The sequence below is a fragment of the Tyto alba genome, unplaced genomic scaffold, assembly GCF_018691265.1.
Source record: "Tyto alba isolate M040663 unplaced genomic scaffold, T.alba_DEE_v4.0 Super-Scaffold_26, whole genome shotgun sequence".
Classification (NCBI taxonomy): Eukaryota; Metazoa; Chordata; class Aves; order Strigiformes; family Tytonidae; genus Tyto; species Tyto alba.
The window spans coordinates 21,349,570-21,370,524 of record NW_024881300.1 but is presented as its reverse complement, the minus strand read 5'-3'; the positions used below and the strand labels follow the sequence as shown (position 1 = coordinate 21,370,524).

At 37.8% G+C, this 20,955-nt stretch overlaps 1 protein-coding gene across 2 annotated transcripts in view; it reads right to left on the bottom strand.

Annotated features, from left to right (window-relative positions):
* Positions 1–20,955, bottom strand: part of LOC104367484 (BTG3 associated nuclear protein) — a 153,156-nt gene that overhangs the window by 88,043 nt on the left and 44,158 nt on the right. For both annotated transcript variants that reach the window (XM_042797700.1, XM_042797702.1), the window contains exon 7: positions 14,553–14,792. In XM_042797700.1, coding sequence (XP_042653634.1) covers positions 14,553–14,792 — 240 coding nt within the window. The remainder of the gene's footprint in view (positions 1–14,552; positions 14,793–20,955) is intronic.

Below are 20,955 nucleotides of genomic sequence, written 5' to 3'. Positions count from 1 at the left end.
AGAAAAAGCTCACCATAACATTAGAAATATGATTTACCTGTAGTGGAGGGATACATCCTGAAAACATGCGCAAGCAATACTAGAAAACTGCATCGTGCTGACTTTCTGTTCTCTATCCATAAACGATCACACGCAGGAGAGCTTTCAGCTGTCTCATTCAGAGTATGTCAAACACAAAAAAAGTTAGAGAAGCAGAACACTTAAGAAAGATACTGCAAATGAGACATTTAACTTGGAGAAATCCATATCAGAAAGGACAGAAATACTCCAGTGAGGAGGGATTTGACTTTTTTGGAACATCTGCTCATCAAAAGCAGCATGAAGCACTGTAGTGTGGAAGCAGCACACTATCTATGAGCCACATAACAACGCTGCTAAAAACACATTAAAAAAATACATTCAGCAATAATTCAGCACTTGGGCAAAATGACAACAGTATTCTAGAAGACAGATGCACTTATACAAGAAGAGTGAAGCAAAGGATTTAGATGATCTAAGGATGGCTGACTGTGTTTTTAGCAATCTTTTTATTCAGGACAATGGATGGCTGCCTGTAACATTCAAAACAAAGGATGTGCTTGTTTTTAAACACTAAGGGTCCAAAGTTTGCTTTCTTTGGGAACCTCACTTCCTAAACAAAGCTTTCTATGAAAGCACACCAGAGACTTAAAATAGTTCACTTATTGAATAAATTGCAAGAGCTTGAGTGATTTCTATAGACCTGATACATACTAGCAACAGCTTGGGAGACAAAACGGTCTGCACAAAGAATTCACAGAGACACAGGCTACTCCGAAATGTGCAAAGAGGAAATCACATCAGTTTGCAGAAAAGAACCAACGTTCAAATTCCATCAAGCAAAAGCTTAGGCAGGAGGCATGTGTGCATCAGGAAAATTCACGTCAGCTTTAAACGCCAACAGGTGCATCATACTAACTTTTGCCTTCCACATCTTAGATTAGAAACACAGCACATTTTTGCCAAAGTTCCTATAAAATTAAAAAGAAAACTGACACAACACATTCTCGAATGCTTCTTGTGCACCTCAAAATAAATCTTTCTGTGGCTCTAAGAGAAAAAAGCCTGGAAATGTAGTGAAGATGATCTGGTACAAACACAAAGATCATCAGCAACGCTGTCTGAAATGACGATATACTCCCAAACTTTTGGGGCATCTAATGTACTAAATACAGTGAGAAAGGGTTGGGGTTTTTTATAAAACAGAGCTAATTAGAAAAAAAAAAAAAAAAAAACACACTAGGAAAACAGTGTTCCTGAGAAAGTAATCCTCTCCTTCTTAAAGGTCAGAAGTCAGTCAGCAGACGAAACAATCCACATAAAACATGAAATTGTAAAGAAATTTAATTAAAAACAAATTGAGGAGAAAGGGTAGACATTTGTAATATCAAAACCAGACATGAAATATTCCATCTTGATACTGCATTGAAAATCAGCCTCCTAAAAAATAAACTTCATGTCAATAGCTTGCATTTGGATATTGCTGGGTTGTGCTGCTTCCCATTCTCCATGAGTACCAGATTTCTTTAGAAAGTTAAAAGGTAAATCATTATTTTCATGGACTTTGGCAGAGTTCCCTTTGCTGCCCTTTATACTGAGATGGCACAGACGCTCCCTCTGTTACCGTTACATTTGGAAAGATTAAGGAAAATGTTATCACCAGAGAATCTAACAGCCACGTGTATAAAGACATATTTACATTAAATGTGTAATCCAAAACACATTTGGTCAGCTGTTCCTTCCATTTTCAAATTCAACATCATTTTTAAAGTCTAGAGAAAAAGCAACAGGATGTCATATTCAAAATTCAAACACTTAAACCGATTAAGAGAATCTTACTTTAATTGACAAGAATATGGATGGATATTATGAAAAACAAGGGTTTCAGATTCTGCCTGCACAGAATCATGAAGAGGGGCGATTATTTGGGGGTTTGGCTAACCAAACACATTTTTTCACATAAGGGTCATACATTTGGAGTTCTTTTTATTAAACGAATAGCATATGACAACAAAATCTGCTGTACTAAATACTGGAACAGTGGAGGAAAAAATTAAGCACCTCTGAAGTTACTTCTTGCGCCTTCAGGCTTCAATTCTTCAAACGTAATTACGATCACGCATTGACCATATTGAAACAATTTTTAGAAGAGTAATTGTTTACTCATGTGACAGCTGGGGGGGGGGAGGTATGATCTCCACAGCTGGGAGGCAGTTTCCCCCCTCCAAAACTCAGCAGTGTTTCGTGTTGGGCAAAGGGATGCAGGAGGGGAGGGCGGCAGCAGCGTCGTTCCAGGGAAGCTCTCCCCGGTACGGTCGGTGGGATGGCAGAACCTTGGCGGCTTCGCCAGCATCACGGGCTTGTGAACGTCAGTCATGTCACCAGACAATCACTTGCCGTAACACTGTCCTCACCCACAGGCTAAACAACGGCCAAAAGGAGATGGGGGGAGCTGTTAAAAACTTGGAGAGAGGGAGGAGGGAAGGAAAACTCAGCTACCAAGCAATTACTCTGTTTTCCATTTTATTTCAACAGTTCCTTTGTTTAACTATTACATTCATATCTTTCAAACAGCTATAAATTTCTAGACTACTAGAGTGCACACATGTTATAGTACAAACTATATTCAGAGGGTACTTACGAACAGCCTCAAATAAAAGTGAAATCCTATTCCACTATACATACCTAAAGAAGGATTTACTAAACCTGTGTCAGTAACCAGAATATTTTAAACAGTGAAATACTAAAAAAACACTATAAAACGTTCACAAAATCTGAACTTTTTCAGGAAACTTTCAATTGTCAGCTTTTAAAGGGGAAAAAAAAAAAAAAAAAAAAAAAGCCCTGTTTTCCTAGGTACAGATGATATGGTTAAAGAGGATTTCTGCAAAGAGATTCCATGGAAAACAGGTTATTATACTCTTAAACTAAGTTATAAAAACATATAAACCTCGAAATTCCATGTTAATCAAATCCCTTTCTATTTGGACAGCATGAACTCTATACTGGAGGTAAGAAGGAGTCTTATCTTCGGTAACTATGACAAAATACTTAACTGCTAAACTTACAACAAATACCTAGCAACTGTTTACTTCCAGTAAGAAAATTAAATCTGTTGTGATAAGAGTGTAAGGAAATGCATAAATACCAGTAAGAACACAACTGAAAAAGCCAGGCATGTTCAAGGGAAACACTCCAGGTGTGAAAAACATCAGTGAAGTCGGTGGTCTTCACCGTGTGTGGACATGTGTGTGAGCATGTGGTTAGACAATTTAAGGAAGAGGGACTAATTTTAAGGACACCAAAAAAATGCTTCTTTTCAGGAGTGTATTGCTCATATTGCCTAATCCTCTTGGCTTCCAGATGCCATCATCATGTGGGTGTTACATAAATACACACGTCAGCACTTTAAGGAGCTGAACTCTAAACGTTGTGTTTTCATACCTTTTACAAAACAACTAGAATACAACTGAGACTGTGGACATAAATTTCTGCAGACTGAACTGGCATCAGCCCATCAGCGTCCCACTCCCAGTCCCCAAAATCCCAGTAACACAGGTTTTACAATTACCAAGCCACCATGACTACTACAAACTATGACTACTATAAATTCCCCGGTGGGTTGAGGCAACATCCTATCACTCATTGCTTCCCTCTTAGAATGCAAATCTCCTTTCTAATGTATATGAAAGCAGCATGTTTTAACTATTGCAAGAAAAACAACAATTTAAAACAATGTTTTCTCATCTGAGCTCCTAAAACAAAGGCAAATTCAAATTAAGTATCTGTCTTGTAGGAATACTTTTGGGGATTAAAAAGGTGCATTCTGATGTACCAGCATCAAAGAAAGCCAGAAGTGTTAAACCACAATCAGCAACAATTTCTAAAATGTTAATTACACTGTTTAGACAATCTGCTGATTACAATTCTATGCAAATGGAACTCTAAACCATTTGGAAGAACAGGCAAGAAGGTTTTCCTCAATAGTGTCAGATTACTTTATCATGTTGAGGAAACATTTCAGAAGTGAGCCTGTTTTAAGTATCTACCAAGCAGCATAAAAGGTGTTTGCACTTACAGACCTGTGTCTCAAATCGTAGATTAAAGTGAAAGTGAATTATTCAGTGATTCAATCATTACAACTTTGGCAATCTGAAGCTGCAGGTCCAATGATTTGGTGGATGCAGACAGATGGTTGTGACCACATTTATTTTTCACACTTCTCTCGAGCATACCAGATCAAAGGCAAGAGACCCTTCACCTCTTACAAGTGGTTGCTCAAAGTCTTTTTGCTTCAGGTAAAATACGTGGTACAGCCAGATAGTTTGTTGTTTGTTTCTTTGTTTTGGTGTTTAGTTGTGGTTTGATTTTGGTTTGTTTGGGGTTTTTTTTTTAAAAAAAAAAAAAACAGTTATGAGAAAGCAGTACAACCCAAAAGGCATGAGGGTTCTCTTTCTCTGTTCTTGCTCTCTGTGACAGAACTTCTTGTATTTTACAAGATTTAAAGCATTTTGAAACCAAATGTTGCATGAGAAAAGCAAGCACCTTCTTTATGCTTACGTGCAGATCTGGCTTAGATTTCATTCTGGCCGTGTACTGTTCCTTAAAAGACATAATAACTAGTTTCCAGTTACCAGAGTATATATATTCTGATTTTATTTTATTAAAAGTTAATCTGTCCAAATATTTCATTAATATTTATTAATATTTATTTAGGATATTTGCCTGAATATTTCATTTTTAACAAATCACAGAACCTGAGGAAACATTAAACTGAAAATTATTTTAAGTGCCCTTGTTTTACAGATTAGAATGACTCATGCAGGTCTATAGGACCCTACCAGACGTTTCAAAAACAAAAATAAAATTATGTAGCATCTAGAATCGCCAAATTCCACCACTGTTTCCTCTCCTAAAACAGAAGAGATCCTACATTCTGACACACCTTACTACCTTTCTGGAAAACCAGCCAGTTTATTTTTATCTGTTTTACTAAGAGCAGAACCTGTTTTATTTTGACTTGTCAAGAGACAGCCATAAGCATGCGAATAATGCCATCCAGTGGAGTGACAAATTTACCATTCTGGGAAGAAATGACAGCATTTTAATTCGTGCACGTGTATGTTTGCTCAATCTCCGACTCCCTTGCAGCACATGCCAAGTGCTACAAAAGGTTAGCAGAACTGCAGAACACTGGGAAATGGAAGTGAGTGAATTAATCACTACAGAAATAGAGTATTTTTGATGTTCCTGGGTTACACGCTTTGATTGAAGCGAGTTTCAGGCGGCAGGTTACAGCAGGGGTCGTAAGGCATTCCCGGAGGGATCTTTTGATCACATTTCTCTGATCAGGACAAAGTATCAACAGCTGCATAAATGTAACTGTTTAATAACCAGAGCGTAAGTATCAAAACCTTGAAGCGTCTAGCTCATTAAATCAGTCAACCCCACAAGAAAATAATTCTGGAACAAATCAGAGGTTTTAAAATCTGAAAATAGGAAAGTCTTCATGTCATCTATTCTACAGAGTTGCTAAGGTTCAAAAGTTATGTGGGAGGTACTCCACTATGATGATACTGGACAAATGACATATATTTGCTTCTATTTTTTCCCCCATTTTAAAGAAAACACACTGTTTTCTCTAAAACACATCTTGCAAAATTCCAGAGACGCAGCAAATAAAACAAGATACCTTGAAAGAAAGAAGATCTATGTTTCGTTTCCTCCCAAAAATATACACATTGATGCAACAATTGGGTCTCAGTATGAAAGCAAAATTGCATACTTCATAGCTATAGCTGTACAGCTAAAAATTGCCGTGGCAGCATTCCATACAGCCTGCACAAGCATTCTCTTCTGAAATGGCTTTTCATGAAGAGTAGAACCTAAAGACTTCAACACTTGTTTGACTTACCCAGCCACTAACAATCTCCTTCCAAATAAAATACCTAATGCGTTCCTAACTATGACCTTCTTTTTGCATAATAAAAATGCACTTGCAGGATATCATGCTTTTAAGTCGTCAGTTAAATTTACCTTTTAGTTTTGCACATTCAAAATGTCAGAGTATTCATTTATGACCACAGTCAGCAAGCAAAGATCTTGCTATTTCTTCTACTCACTGGGAGAAACAATCCCACAAGGTTTATCAGACGTCATCCTGTTTTGGCATGGAACATACCTAAGTATATGATGCGTTTATTGCCAAAGGATCAACTTACTGCTTGAAATCAAAGTCTGATGCTCAAAACAAATGGAATCACCTAAATTGAAGCAATAATGCTTGAGCAAAATAAATGCTTCTGATTCAAAGGAGCTGCTGCCAATAACCACAGATCAGGTCATTTTCGATAGCCACAACTTTACCGAGAAGTTGATTAAACAGCTGTTTGTCTTTTACACAGCAACACAGTGTGATCTGACAGAACCAGCAGAACCGATGGAAAAAGGAGGGTTGTTGCTTTAACCACCCCCTTTCCCAAGACATCCCGTTACATAAGCCCTCACCGCAGTGCCTCGGGAGCCCATCTGGATGGCAAACGCCACCACACGTGCCGCCAAGAAAAACTCACTTATGAATCAACAACGAAAATTTCTCCCCTTCCGAAGGAACTTGTGGGTTTGGAAAGGGCTGGCACGACAGAAACCTGAACGCTGCGGGAATTTATTTACATTTTACTTGCAGTCAGCCTGAGGCATCTCCCCACTTCACTTTTTAACCCTTGTGAAATGGAGAAAAGAGAGTTCAAAGCCAGGAAAGGAAAAGCTATGCAACTTTCTGGAATTCCGTTTATGACATTTTGTGAAATCACAGCTCTCCTTGCATGCAGCAATGCGTTTTCCAGATGAATGTACATTATTATTTGCGCGGATCTATCGGTGTTTGGTGGCTGAGCTGCTTTTGCTCTCAAAATGTCAGGGATCACATACTTTCTTAGACTCTTCATGTCTTCTAAAACCACACTATAAAAGTTCAATTTTGTCATTTATAGGCCTTCAATAGTAAAGAAACTATTTCTTGTCTGGAGTCCATGAAAAGTTCATTAGGATTTTTTATTTATGCAGGGACTGAGCCTGAGTGATACTGGGTAACCAGCAGCCTCCTGAACAGATGGTGAGAGCAAAGCATGCTCTGCATCCTTCTGAATTAGGCCCTAAAGGGACAGCACCGCTGCACGCTGGAATAACTACCCTGCAGACAGTCATAATACTGGAGAAGTTCCACGTATGGAGGAATCAGCCCAAAGAAAACAGTGATTAGTACAACCGTGATACAAAGAGTCCTCTGTTTCACTTGTAACTTCACAGCTCAGATGGATCTTCAGTATTCATAAAGATGATTCTTGGACATCACACTCAATACATTGATTAAAAATGGTCCAGTTCTTCTCGTTGACATCAGAGTTTAGGGCTTGCTAATGCATGAATATGTAATGACTTCCAAAATCCACGCAAGGTTCCCTTGATTTTCATTAGAAAAAAGCAGCACTTGTTCCACTAAGTTATCATATTTGTAGCAGTAGCTTTCCCAATGAACAGATCTTTCTTACAAATTACACAACTTGCCCCTTTTTTCACTATAGGCTCCTGAAGCAACATTTAAGTCACCGAGAAAACTGCTCACAGACTTATCTGAATGTTTTTAGCTGCCTCTCAAGAAGTGAGGACCAGCGCACTTCAGCACGTACTTTAAATAAGTCTGGCCAAAGCGGAAAAGTATTGACAGGATGGAACAACTGTGCATCAGCTGGAAAGAGATGGTCCAAGTGACCTAATGCGTCAGGTTTTTTCTTTCTGTAGAACCTACGAACTCACAAATGCTTGACAGCACATCACGCACAATCAAGTTACATGCACAGTTGCAACTGACAGGCTAAGCGGCTGCTTACGTTCAAGAACGGAAAATTAAATTCATCGGTTGTATAACGCAACAACACGAGAAGTGTGAGAAGGAGAGAGAAAACGCACTGCCAACAATTTACTTTTTTTCCCCAAACCGCTGCCTTTACTTCAGTTTATTAAACAGTAACTGGCCAGGAAAGTAATTGAAATAAACATAAGTGCCCAGGAAAGAAGAAAACAACCACCAGCATTAAATTAGAGTGCTTACATAAAGTCAGTAAGCAAGTGCCAGCATTGATGCCATTTATGAGAACTGCAGTGCCGAGATAAACTCAATGGGTTCTCATATTATCTTCTTGCCTAGCCTCAAAATAGGTTATCACTTCCCTCCATGTGGCAGCATTTAATTGATTCACAAAGAAGCAGCCATTTGGAACTGAAGCCAGACTTTTGCAGCTCTGAGGAAGACAACATGTTTGAAAAAAGCAGCACTGCTGCATCACAAGGCCCTTCCCGAGGGTCCTGTACAAAAAAAACATAATGCTTTTTGGGTATGAGAGAAGCACAACAGAAATGCTTTATTTCACTTCTTTCCATTTAAAGATGTACTGAACTCTCAGATTTTGCTTCTCACTCTTCTTGAGTATGAGCGTTCAACACCTCTGCAAACTCTCCCTCTTCCCAAGTTCTACCCCAGCAAGAGTCACCACTCTCATGGGCTTCAGAACAAACCACAACGCAGCTTTTCTGAACCGTCAGATAGAGGTGGTCTACCTGGTAAGATTCAGATGAGAGGTTTTGAATAGCACACAGCTCAGAAGAACCTGCTTACCTCCCCCGTTGGCCAGAGGCATGACGCTGCAGAATTGGGCAGATTCCTCCCTGCTTGTACTCAACCCTCCAAAAGTAAAATGGAAGTTTGTCCTACCTCTAAGCCATCATCTGGCAGCTGAGGAAAAATGCACTACAGCATCTGATAACACCACAGTCTTCAAAGAACAGGCTGAAGCGAATTTTTATTTCCAAAGAGCTACAGTCCATGGTATTTATTAGTAGGAGAAGAAAATGTTGGCAAAAAGTATTTCCAGTGACCACAAGATTAGCTCATCCATGTGGATACAAACCACACAACTTCTTTTCAGACTACTATATAGCTGGGAAGGTTAGTTAATGTCCTATACAATGAAGAAACAGAAGCATGGGTTAAACAGAAGACAGAGATCCTCAACAAATAACTAGCTTGAGCACTGCCACTCACCCATTCCTCTTCCCCCCCAAACCTCCAGAGTATCCAGAGCATGACTGATTCTGGAGCTAGCGGGTCTGCCAACAAGGATGGATTGAAATGACGATTAGGAGTGTAGTCACAACAATTTGAGTTACAGGAATTCATCGATTCCTAGTGCTGATGAAATAGAGAGAGGACAAAATGCCAATTTGAAAAATTCTTAATTTTTCTTGAAGTTCTCCAACAGTCTCCTGATGAAATCTGAAGTCCAGATGCATGTCTACAATTGCTGACAACCAAGACTTGTAGCGCTCTCCATTGCATCTAGGTATAGCGCTGTTTTAAATCACTGTATATGTACACCATACACTCTGACAGTTAGTGACTAGTACAATATTCAGAAATGAGACACACGAAGCCCAGAATTATAAACAGGAAATGAAAGGAAGACAGAGAGTTCAAAAAAGTATACAGAGATTAAGAAGGAAAAAAGGATATAAAAGGAAAAATGGGTATAGTTTACAAAAAACACAGCAATAAAAAAAGCTTTTAAGTGGAAAAATTAAAAAAAAAAAAAAAAAACAGAAAATACTGAATAAATTTCATATTTACAGTGTGCATCTTCAGTAACTGTGATGTTTAGTTATATAAAACATTCTATAAAATAGCAACGATCTGAAGTACCTCATAAAACAGATCCACTGGTGAGAAACATTACAGCTAACAGTTTGTCTATGAGAAGCAACTTATTACCCTTCCTCCAGCATTTAAAAGCATAATGCTTATGACAGACAGAAGTGTGGTATACTTGTTGTTTATCCTGCATTGCTATTAAGATCAAAATCTTCATTAAAAGCAAATGAGAAGCTGAAACAGTAGTGATTTACAGCGATCTGCAGATTTTACATGACACAAGTTACAAGTTGCTTAAACTGGCCCAACCTACACTATGTTTGGGTTATGGGCATGAATATATATATATACATACACTGATCTAACTGACATGCATTACACAATCAAGCAGGAGTCAAATGTGTTTCCCATTAAACAAATGCGGGTGGTCTGCTTGCTTCTCAAGCAGTACTGTGTCAATGAATTTTGTAAAGCAGTACAGCGCTTAATTCTATCTGAACAGCCTCTGAAGAGGGCATAGCTATGTTTCATTCTTCTATCAAAGTGCATTAACATCTCTTTCAACTAGTACAGTAGAAAAGCGGTCCCATCGTTACTGGGAGCAATATTATGACACAACAGAAGCACCAAGCTTTGATTACCAATTTCTTTCTATTTTATGTTCTTAATTGCATCTTAGAAAGTAACATGCTATTTGAAACAGAGTATACAATTTACCATATAGTTAAAAATCAGACTTTATCATAAGGGATTTTCAGAGAACACTTTTTTCCTATGTTTAATTAAATGACAGGGATGTATTCTGGATGAAATAAATGTTAACTGATGAACAGAAATCAGCACACATTCACTCCACAATGTAGTCTTGGAAGTAGATGGGAAAATTCAACAGGATAGTGCTAAACTGGCTATAACAGTACTCCTGCATCTTTCACCACGGTGCCCTCCCCTCTGTGGGTAGTGGGGTTTTCTGGTGGTTTTTTTTTATTCTTGTTTTGGGTTTTTTTTTAAACAATCGTGTCCAAATGTGAGAGGTCTTTCAATGTGCATAAACAGTTCCCTGAGCAACAGACGACTGTATGGAGCCGAAGGAGGATTTGTGGTGCCCAGTAACACAACTGAACTAAGGGCACAGGTTCCCTTTAACGCAATTACTGAATTTGCATCTCCTTCCTCTGCCCAACCACTCGTTCTGCATTTAATTTGTAGGTACAGATGATCTATCCTCTTGTCATAATTAGCCAAAACTAACAAATATGTTAAGAAATCACTGGTGAGAGTCTGCAAAAACACATGTGCAGATGCACGAAGCTGTCACAGAAATGACACACTAACAAAGTTACACACACAGGAACTAATGTTATTATGTTTTCATTAAATTACTTAGATTATTTTAAAGAATAAAAACTACTGATAGATTTTCTTTTATGAACTTCAGAAATCTCCTCTCAATTTTTTCCAAGACAACATGTAAAATCATCCTTTGTGAATAGTTTCTTATAAATGCAAAATTCTGAATTTGGAAATCTGTTCTTTTTCAAACTCATTTGTGAAGATTGCTGTAAAATCTCAAAAGAGTCAAAAGAGCTAAACCTGCATTTTCTGTTACACAAAATTACAAGTGCGGATATTCTTATATCATATTTCACCAGAAAATGTCTACAGTTTTGGTAAGGCTGAAGTAATGAGCTACTTAATGACATATAGTGTGTTTAAGTCATTTTGGTTCCTTGCCCAAAAACTCTCTTCAATACCACTGCCACCCCACAAGCAAATTTATACCGCAAGTGAAAATTAATACTTCCAAAGATAAACTTTCATCTCTCTTGTGGTAAACCTTGTGCAGCATATCAAGAATTTTTAATAAATATAGATCTCAATTTTCTATAGTTTCTGCACATTATACAAAATATTCTCTCCATTAAATAGAGATTTGGTGTTTTCTTTTTCTTCTAGAAAAAGAAAGGAAGGAATATCTTTCCACTGACAAACTTCAAGGAACTTGAAACTAAAGGAAAAATAAAAGCCTTTATATTGGCTTGAGCTCTTCTAGCTATAATTGGCAAATGCAAGGCTGATGACATTAGATTTTTCATTTAAGTCTACAATAACGTATCAAAGTATTACTGCTCAGAGCAGAAGCAAACCACATTGTTAGCACAACCACCTAATTCAGTTTCCATGCTAGCACTGTATTCGGTCTTTGGTAGATTTTATGGGACAATGTTTCACCAATAACAAACAGACAGCCTGTGGACTGGTAAAGCAAAGTGGCTATGGCATGGCCGGGCACTTCCCAGTACCTCTCCGGCAAATATGAGGGGTGAAATCATGTCACAGCTGAACTCAACAGGAGTTCTGCCACTGAACTGAACGTGGCCAGAATCTCATCCTCAAAAGTTATGAATCATCCATCTGCTCACTCACTTCAAAGCAAATTCATAAATAGGCTACTGAAATCATATTTCATTTCAACCTAATTATTCACGATGATGACACATTAGGTTATTACATGAAAACATCATTTCTAGACCAATGTTGTTACTATTAAGTTTGCTGCTTCATCAAGTTCACATGCATTTTCGACACTTGCTGCCACAGGATTCTTTGCCATTGCCGACAGCACATCTCAATAACCATTAATATTCAGGTACCCAGAAAAGTAAACTCTGGTCAGATTCACATCGGGTGTGTTTTTTCCAGAAGGCATATACCATCCCCAGTTTCTTATGGACTGGTTCCCAAAAGCAATACACTAGTCAAGATGCAGGAGAAATAAAGATATGTTTCAGATACCTGGATTCCAAAACCTTCCAAACCCTGCTTACGACATCAAAGACACAGGCAGTGGTTTCTGTGCCCATCATTTGGAATGCTGCTGCTTATGATCCACTGCTGATACATTTCTGCCATTGCAGACCTTTTCCAGCTGCAGGGATCACTTCTATAATCCAATTTCTTCATGGTCAGAATGCCTCATATAAATGACATAATCCCTAGCTTGAGCAGTCAGTCACATGTGCACATTCCTTCCCCATGCTCACATTTTCAAAACCCTGTTCTTCCTACACAAATAGTTATAACCTCACTCATTTGATTTGTGCTCACAGATTTAAGGGATGGGGAATGGGTTGATAGTGACTGGCTTTAACCATGGGGCAAGGGAAGAAGGCTGTTCATTTCTTCATGTTTCTAAAAACTATTGTCAACAAAGATCTACCTAAATTTTAAAAACACAATGGAACAAGGTCGCTTACATTGATGAGATCAATAGCTAAAGAGGTTTTGGACGTCAAAATTACTTTGATCCATAATCTCCCTTAAAAAATATATATTTAATACATATGCAGTAGAAGCCTGAAGTCTTTTGCTTCAGGTATATAACGAGACATAAAGTTGGCTTAATGCAGCAAACTGAATGGGTTAGTTTTGCCTACCAATTTCCCTGGGTTAGCCAGCAAATTACTAGTAACAAAAGCAGGCAACAGAAGTGTACTTCCTCAGCTCAGTTCAGGATACAGAAAGCACAGCAGTCTCACCATCAAATATTCTTCACATTTTCTTCCATGTAACTATCAAACACATTGCCCTTACAGAAGCATAAAAAGAAAACATCAAATTCTTCAAACACCATTCAAAAGAAGCTCTCTCTGGCCATGCTCTTAAGCTTTAATTGGCATTTCAAATTGGCAACTGCATACTAAACACTCCAGTACAACAAATTATTCCCACTCTACTAATCCATAGGTGACCTACATAAAATGTGACTATAAGGAATCTTTTAACAGTGAGACCTATTGGTATATTAAAATCTAGTCCAACTAGTGAAGTTGGTCATTTTTAGAATCTCTCTTAATTCCACACTAACATTTAAATGTTTCCCCTTTGCATGTTTAACAAAGGTGTCACACGAGAGCTGTACACTCATGTCAGGTGCTTGTTTGTTTGAGAGGCCTTCGCCTACCTCTTTTGCTGGAAAATATTTACACCACAGCACACGGAACAGACCTGGCTGTCCTCAATGTATTCACTGAGTAATTCCCTACTAGAAGTCACTGTCTCAGGGTAAGATGCCTATCTCCAGATTCTTCTTCACTTGAAACTAGTGGCTATGCCGACTATATTCTGTATGTCCTTGCTCTATATGTCCAGATTCTTCTTTTCACTTGAAACTAGCGGCTATGCCTACTATATATTCTAAGTGCAAAACACATTCGATTCCTTTTAAATTGCCAAAAATTGCATCTTCAATGTAAGTAATCTCTGTTCATTACAGCATAATAGCTTTAATAATGAAAAGACTCATGCACGCTGGAGCAGACAGAAGTACATTAGCATCATATGCATTCCTGTTATGAATCCAGACGTTATGATACTTAATCTCTCCTTTAGTAGAGATTGCAAATTTCCTCCATTTCAATGTCAGCAAGTCTTTTGAAATAATACACATAAATGGAATAAAAAACTAAGAATCAAGACCATATTGTTTTGAACACTTGAACAATACTTAAGTATGTGTGATTTCTTTTATTTGTTCCATTATCTGAGAAAGTAGTTTTCCTCCAATATTTACTATATTTGGTCTACTCACAGCTGGTAGTTGCAAAGAAATATGAATTCAGATTTCAAGATTAAGGAATTTCTGGTGAATACCCACAACAAGCTAAATTAAAGCAGCCCATTAGGTTTTCTTCACAAACAAAAGCTAACAAAACATCTGTCTGGCAACAATACTTACCCCATTCTTACAGAACAGTTTTAACCACAAATAACAGGCAGTTTCTGCCTTATTTACACAGTATAAATTCAAAAGTTTCAGTATTATACTCACAGCGAATTCCGTAAATCATGAGAGGATCCAGTTGCTTCTTTCCATGCTTCCCCTGGCCCGAAAGGTTGGAGATGGCCTGAATTTCCCGATGGAAGAGATAATCAAGCAGTGTCAGTGCCATCTTCTCAGCTGTGCGGCAGTTCGTGCTGATGTGCAGCATGTCGGCAGGGGTGATGGGGCAACGAACTCTCATCTCCGGATTATTTTCATCTCCGAGCCACGTCCCATTGGGGTAATCCTCTAAAAACAGAGATTGTGGAAATTCTAATTGTGGCATAGAATGAAACAGTCAGGTTCAAGTTACAGTCAACGCTTCTTAAATTACCATGAGCTCTTCCAGTTTTCTTCGTAGTCTCCATAAACTTCTTTAAAATTTAGCACGACTAATAGGTTTTGCTGAGATTTCCTACAGATAAAAAGTTATTCTCAAATCCACATCAACAATGACCAAAATTTATTGCCATTAATGTTCTGGCCTACACAAGAAACCGGTGCCATTAGTGCAGATGCCTAACTCGCACTCAGTTATCTTTTTAATGTGTCTCATTCTAGAGGCCAACAGCTGAAGGAGCACACTATATTCACAGTGTTCTCATTCATCAAGTTAGTCATCCCCTAAAAATGAGGATTACTGCAACCCCGCAATACTTCTAAAGTACAGCTAAGTTCAAGAAGCTAACAGCTTTGAACCACATTTTTCCCTAAAAGCATCTGATTAAAATGAGTCTAAGCAAGGTTATAAATTTAAGAAATTACACTAATAGTGAACAGTAACTTATTTAATCACTTAAAGAGTATTTCAAGAAATGACAATCATTCAAAATGTAGGCAGAGATCCCAATTAAAATTTTGGTCTTTCTTCAAATTTACTGGCCAGTAGGCTACCTTATTTCCTAAACACAGAGTTTACCAAGGAACAAGCCCAGCATAAAGGTAATGAATCAATCACTAATTATTTCCCAAGTGCATCTTCCCTTCTATTCAAGTATAAGGCCATTAGCAGCAGAACTATACCTAACTTCTCCTGTATATACACACACAATTTTTATATATAAAGAAGTTTCTTGATTTCTGCCCCAGCTCTCAGTTTGGTGGGGGGAAAAAACCTGTTCATTTGAAGAGGAATACTAACCCCCCACTGGAAATTAATCTTTGCAGACAGTGCCAAAAGTTAGTGGATCCAAGACTAACCAGAAACTCGAACAGAGCTCATAAGGATGATCAATCCCTCCTGAAGTGAGGGATGCAACACAGGATCTAGGATGAGACTCTCATTCCAGATAAGAACAAACTTCCAGTACAAATCTTGACAACGCTAATAGGAACTGGATAGAACCACATTCCAGTACTGTTTCAATGTTCACTGACACAGACCATTTGGATTTGATTTCTCTGTTTGCTCAACTCTGTGGAGTAAAACAAAGCTTCCTGACTTAGGAGTCACTCAGCCCTTCCCTACTAGAGTTTTATTGCATTTCATTGTTGTTTCACACACCTTCAAAATGGTAAACATGTGACCAAGAATTCAACTCCATGATTTATCTTTCACTAATTGCCTTTCAAGTAGTTTCATGGTATATACAAAAACACAAATTCCTGGTTTCCATTATCCTCCTAGTCACCAAACGAGGTGACCGAGTTCAGACAGATGAGCATATCCTTCTCACACTGAACAGGACCCCTGAGCAAGCAGCATCTTTATTTCCAAGTACTGGCATAGGTTAAGCAGCCTGCATTTTACTAGACTACAGACCAAAAGTATGCAATAAAATAGAACATAAAAGCAACTCAAACACTAAAAAACACTTTTCCAACATGACCTTTGGGTTGAGTCATACCACATGTCAGATGCAAGTTTATTGCAATGAATAACGACCATATGAAGCAAATGTTAGATTATGCAATACTGATATATCACTATAAACATCAGATTATCAACTATAATTATTTGTAAGGAAAAATATTTGTTGCTGATGTATGTAGCAGCTAGTCCCTCAAACTTCTGTTATCAACAGAAGAAACTTTCTAAAAATATTTTTATTCGCTCACAATTTTTCCTATATATTTTTTATTTGAACCTTACTTTTTATCCTGAACTATGTAATAGGGCACACTATCTGTTTTCTGCTCACGGTGCCAGGTGCCATCCAAAAACTAAGGTGGTTCAGCTTAATTATGACTTGTTTTGAATGCCATTGTGTCTGGCCTCACCACAAGTCTGGTTAATGTTATCAGGGAAAACAACAGTCTGTTCCTGAAGATAAATTGACTGTTCTATAAAAATTTGGGCAGAACTGACAAAGCAAAAACATCTCTGGATAAATGCAAAAGTTTTTCAAAGAAATTCTAGGAAGCCCTAGTAAATGATTCTATATCCTATCAAAATCTTATTTCCTTATTAGTTCACAGAACTACTATTTGATATGAGTTATTACTACTTCTGGAACACCTTCCACCTGCAATCTTGTTTAACAAATGCTATCAACCTGCATGAACTAAAGTTTTTTTTCAATTTGCAAAATAATCTCCTTTTTTTTTTTTTTTTTTTACTGGCAGAGAGTCCAGAACATACTGTTTTCACCACATGCAACTGTTCTTTTATTGCTAACAGCCTGGAAAAAAGACACTATCTTGTTATTCTGACCTATGAACACAAGCCCCGCATTAAATTATCTCTTGCATTTTCCTCCTGCTTTAAAGCTTCAACAGAAAGGGAATTTGCTTGATAGTCATTTTGCATTAAGTGGAACTTGCATGACTTAAGTTAACCATGACTCTACTGTTTCACTGCACCTACTTGAGGGCACAAAAGCTAAACTATTTCTTAGCATATATAAAAATAATTCCTACTGGCCTGCCAACACATCTGGCTCTTTGCACAGAGCAAATATGATGAGATTGGCACATAAAAAAGCTGGTGGAAAGAGGAAGCACAGTGCCAGTTATGAGGGTGGCAGACCTGCTCTGAACAAGTGGTGTGGTATGGGAGAAGACAGACTGAATAAAGAAAGAGAAAAAAAAAAGACTGGAAGTTTGATGGAAGTTTTCTCTGAACAATTAAGTACCTAAACGCTGTTGATTAAAGGTGCATCATTTGAAGCTCCTAGCACTCAAACATGCTTTTATGCTTACTGAAACGGTTCTTTATGGGTATTATCAGTCATTATATGTAATATCTAGATAGAATCTGGATGAGTCATGTTATTCAGCACATACATTGCAATAGCCAGATACCGAGTCAGGACTCCACAGGGCACTGTACAACCGTACACACAGCTGCTTCTATTCCTTAAGTGCTACCAAAACACAAAGAGCATGTGAAGGGCTAGGGATGAAGAATACAGATAAGGAACACTCTTAAAAATAACAAAGCATAAATGCACACGCTTATCTGTACCTTAATCATGCACCTTTTTTTTTCTGCCCTGAAGTATTTTTCTTTTGTTAATTTTCCTGAGGGCCTTGCTGGATTTCGAGTGCTATGTGGAAAGGCACTTCCTTGAGTTTCTTCACACCAAACATTTTATCATCAGAGAAGTGGCTCTTGATCATTTCTACTTCCAGTGTTAAAAGTCCTGACATTTTAATCTGATTTCTTCTCTGTACTCAGAAGCTCATTTCAATGACAGACAGACTAAATATCTAGCTCCTCTTCAATGTTTTTTTAAGAGATCAGAAAAGTTGCCTTTAGCTCCATTCTACTGAATCCAGAACTAGTTCACTTTTCAACGCAGTTTTCAAATCTTTTTTACTGTACTAAGCCCATTTCTTTTATCTCACAGCACAGCTGACCATTCCTCTGTTTCTGCAGGGACATGCGAGAAGACAAGAGGCGGCTGGGGCTGCTACACAAACAAGGGGACGGATGAGCTTTAGGGTTAGTATCAAGAAAACCTACGTCAAGAGAGCAAAAACCAGACAAGAGTCACTGTGGCTTTCAGACTAGCTGTTGATGTGTGTGTGTTTTCCCACCCCGGGAGATGACAGACACTTCACTGTTACTCACATCCTTCCACTGGGATACGCGCCCCTACGTTGACATGTGAGCATCAGCAGCAAGACTAGAAGCAAAGCTCTCGCGAGGTGTTGTCAGTCACTCTTTTAAACCAAGGAAAAACAAAAGAAAACACCTGCCCGCATAAACACTTGAATTAATGTGTTCCATTATTCAGAGTAGCTGTGTTTATTTTACTAACAAGGCTGGCTGCAGATCTGGCATTTGCAACAGAGAAAAATGGTAGCTACAGTACAAAGGCATAAAGATTAATTAACCTTAAAAAGAAAAAAGCCAACCAAACAGTAACCCAGAAAAATAAACCCCCATTTCAGAGAAATTAAAGAATATTTTCGCTGTTGTATACAAAATTCAACATCATCTTTTTAAATAAACTTTTGTCAATCGGACCAAGTCCTCTGCCCCTACAAGAGTTCACAAGGGTAGTGATTAACTGACTACAGAGCACTGACTTAAACTAACAAACATTAAATAAAAGGGAACAGTGTGACAATGAGGCTGTATGTTAACCTACGAATCCAACAGTGTGATTTAAAGATTGCGCTATAAGAAAAAGTTTAAAAAGTAGCTGTAAAGCTATGCTCACCAAAACCTCCTCCCGCCACAAAAAGCAGTGAAGATATTGGGAGTTCTGGCAAAAGGAAGTGTACAACACACACACGTCTACAAACATCAGCCCTGGACACAGAACTGGGTTTTTTTGCCTGACGATTCTCACTGGGAAAAAAAGGTTTAATTTCCATGTCAATATAAAAGAAAGATAGCCAGAAGAATCTCATGTTCCAGGTATAATCTCCTGTACAGCACAAAGGATTTGGATAACAGAGACACAGTTCCAGTTAACTTCTAAGCCCCCATGATTAGAGGACTGGTACAGTACACGAAATATTCTGAAAATATAACCCGCGCTCTGCTGTGCTCATGATTTTTTCAGTCATCTGACAGACAACATACAGCATGAAAAAATATGTATGGGATGCAATACCAAAGCATACTCGGCTCAGTAAATATTACAGTGTACACAAAAGTCTCAGCATAACATCGGCAAAATTACTAGTTTGTTAAAAACAAGGCTAAATATAAAACTAAATCAGTTTTAGTATAGGGTTAAATCCATGAGAGAAAGAAGACATTCACTTTATGACTCACGGAAGGCCAGGGAATTTATTCAACAAAAGTAAAAAATTAGGACTAGGTGATCATCTGTCATTTAAAACGATCAGCTAAAAAAAATCCAGATAAAATTGAGACAATTAAAATCCGCAGACTTATAGGGCTTTTTAAACACTCAGAAAATGTGTTTCATGTCAGAAATCAGTTTTTTGATTTACGTTTTGCCCACTTGCTTATTACCTTTTCCTTACATTTAACTTTACACAGTGGAATGGACTGCTGATTCCAAACATCACTGTGACAGATACCTAGAAGAAACCATTGTTCATTTGTTTGCTCCCAATAATGTAAAAATAAATAAATAAAAGCAATTCAATTTCTATAGTTTCCTTTGAAGACGTTGAAGCTCCTGAAGTCTCATCTGTGTCTTCACATCAGCTACGTATAATATTGTTTTATTGTACAAAAAGTTTGCTCTTTAAAAGTTCATTCTCCCTGTCTGTATCTGGTCATAAGGAGCTTGGCAGGAAAAAGCAAAGTGCTACAAATGATCATATAACATGCAAGATTTGATCTTGCCATGAACTGGAAAATCCTGTGGACAGATAAGTCTGGGCCATGTACAAATAGCTGCTTGGATTCACATTTGGAAAGCAAATTCTGAGCACTATTTAATACTACTATTGTAAAATGACTGTTTCAGATGAAAAGTTGAAAAGACAATATGTGACTAAATTTTATTTGGAAAAAACATCCATCCTTTAATTGGCACACTATGTAGACCAGCTTTCCCCTATCTTCTCAAAAAAAAAAAAAAAGCAGGTTTACATTTTTAATTCTGTGTTTTTATAGTCTTAAAATGCAATAAAGGAATGCAGAGAAAGCAGATATGATACAAAACTATCATATATGGTGCCAAACATATGTCAGTGTATCAAGTATAAAGTTCATTGAATCGAATTCTAAATCAATGGACCTTGCCCTTTTATCACTTTAAAACAGCTTTCATGGGAGCTCTGTTCAAGAGCATATCACATAATTGGAAGATACTAAGGACAGTGTGTTTCTTCCTTAGTAATTTCAAAGTCTTGGCTTTAGCATAGACATTTTTAAAAATATCCGCTTTTAAAGCACCATAGTAATGCTGAATGGGACATTCTTATACCACAAAGATGAGAGGTCCTGCTTTTTTTTTTTTTCCCCTCTCCCTATTAAAGAGAGCACAGTAACCCTATTGTGAACGATTTAAAAGGATAACATAATGTGCATTAATGT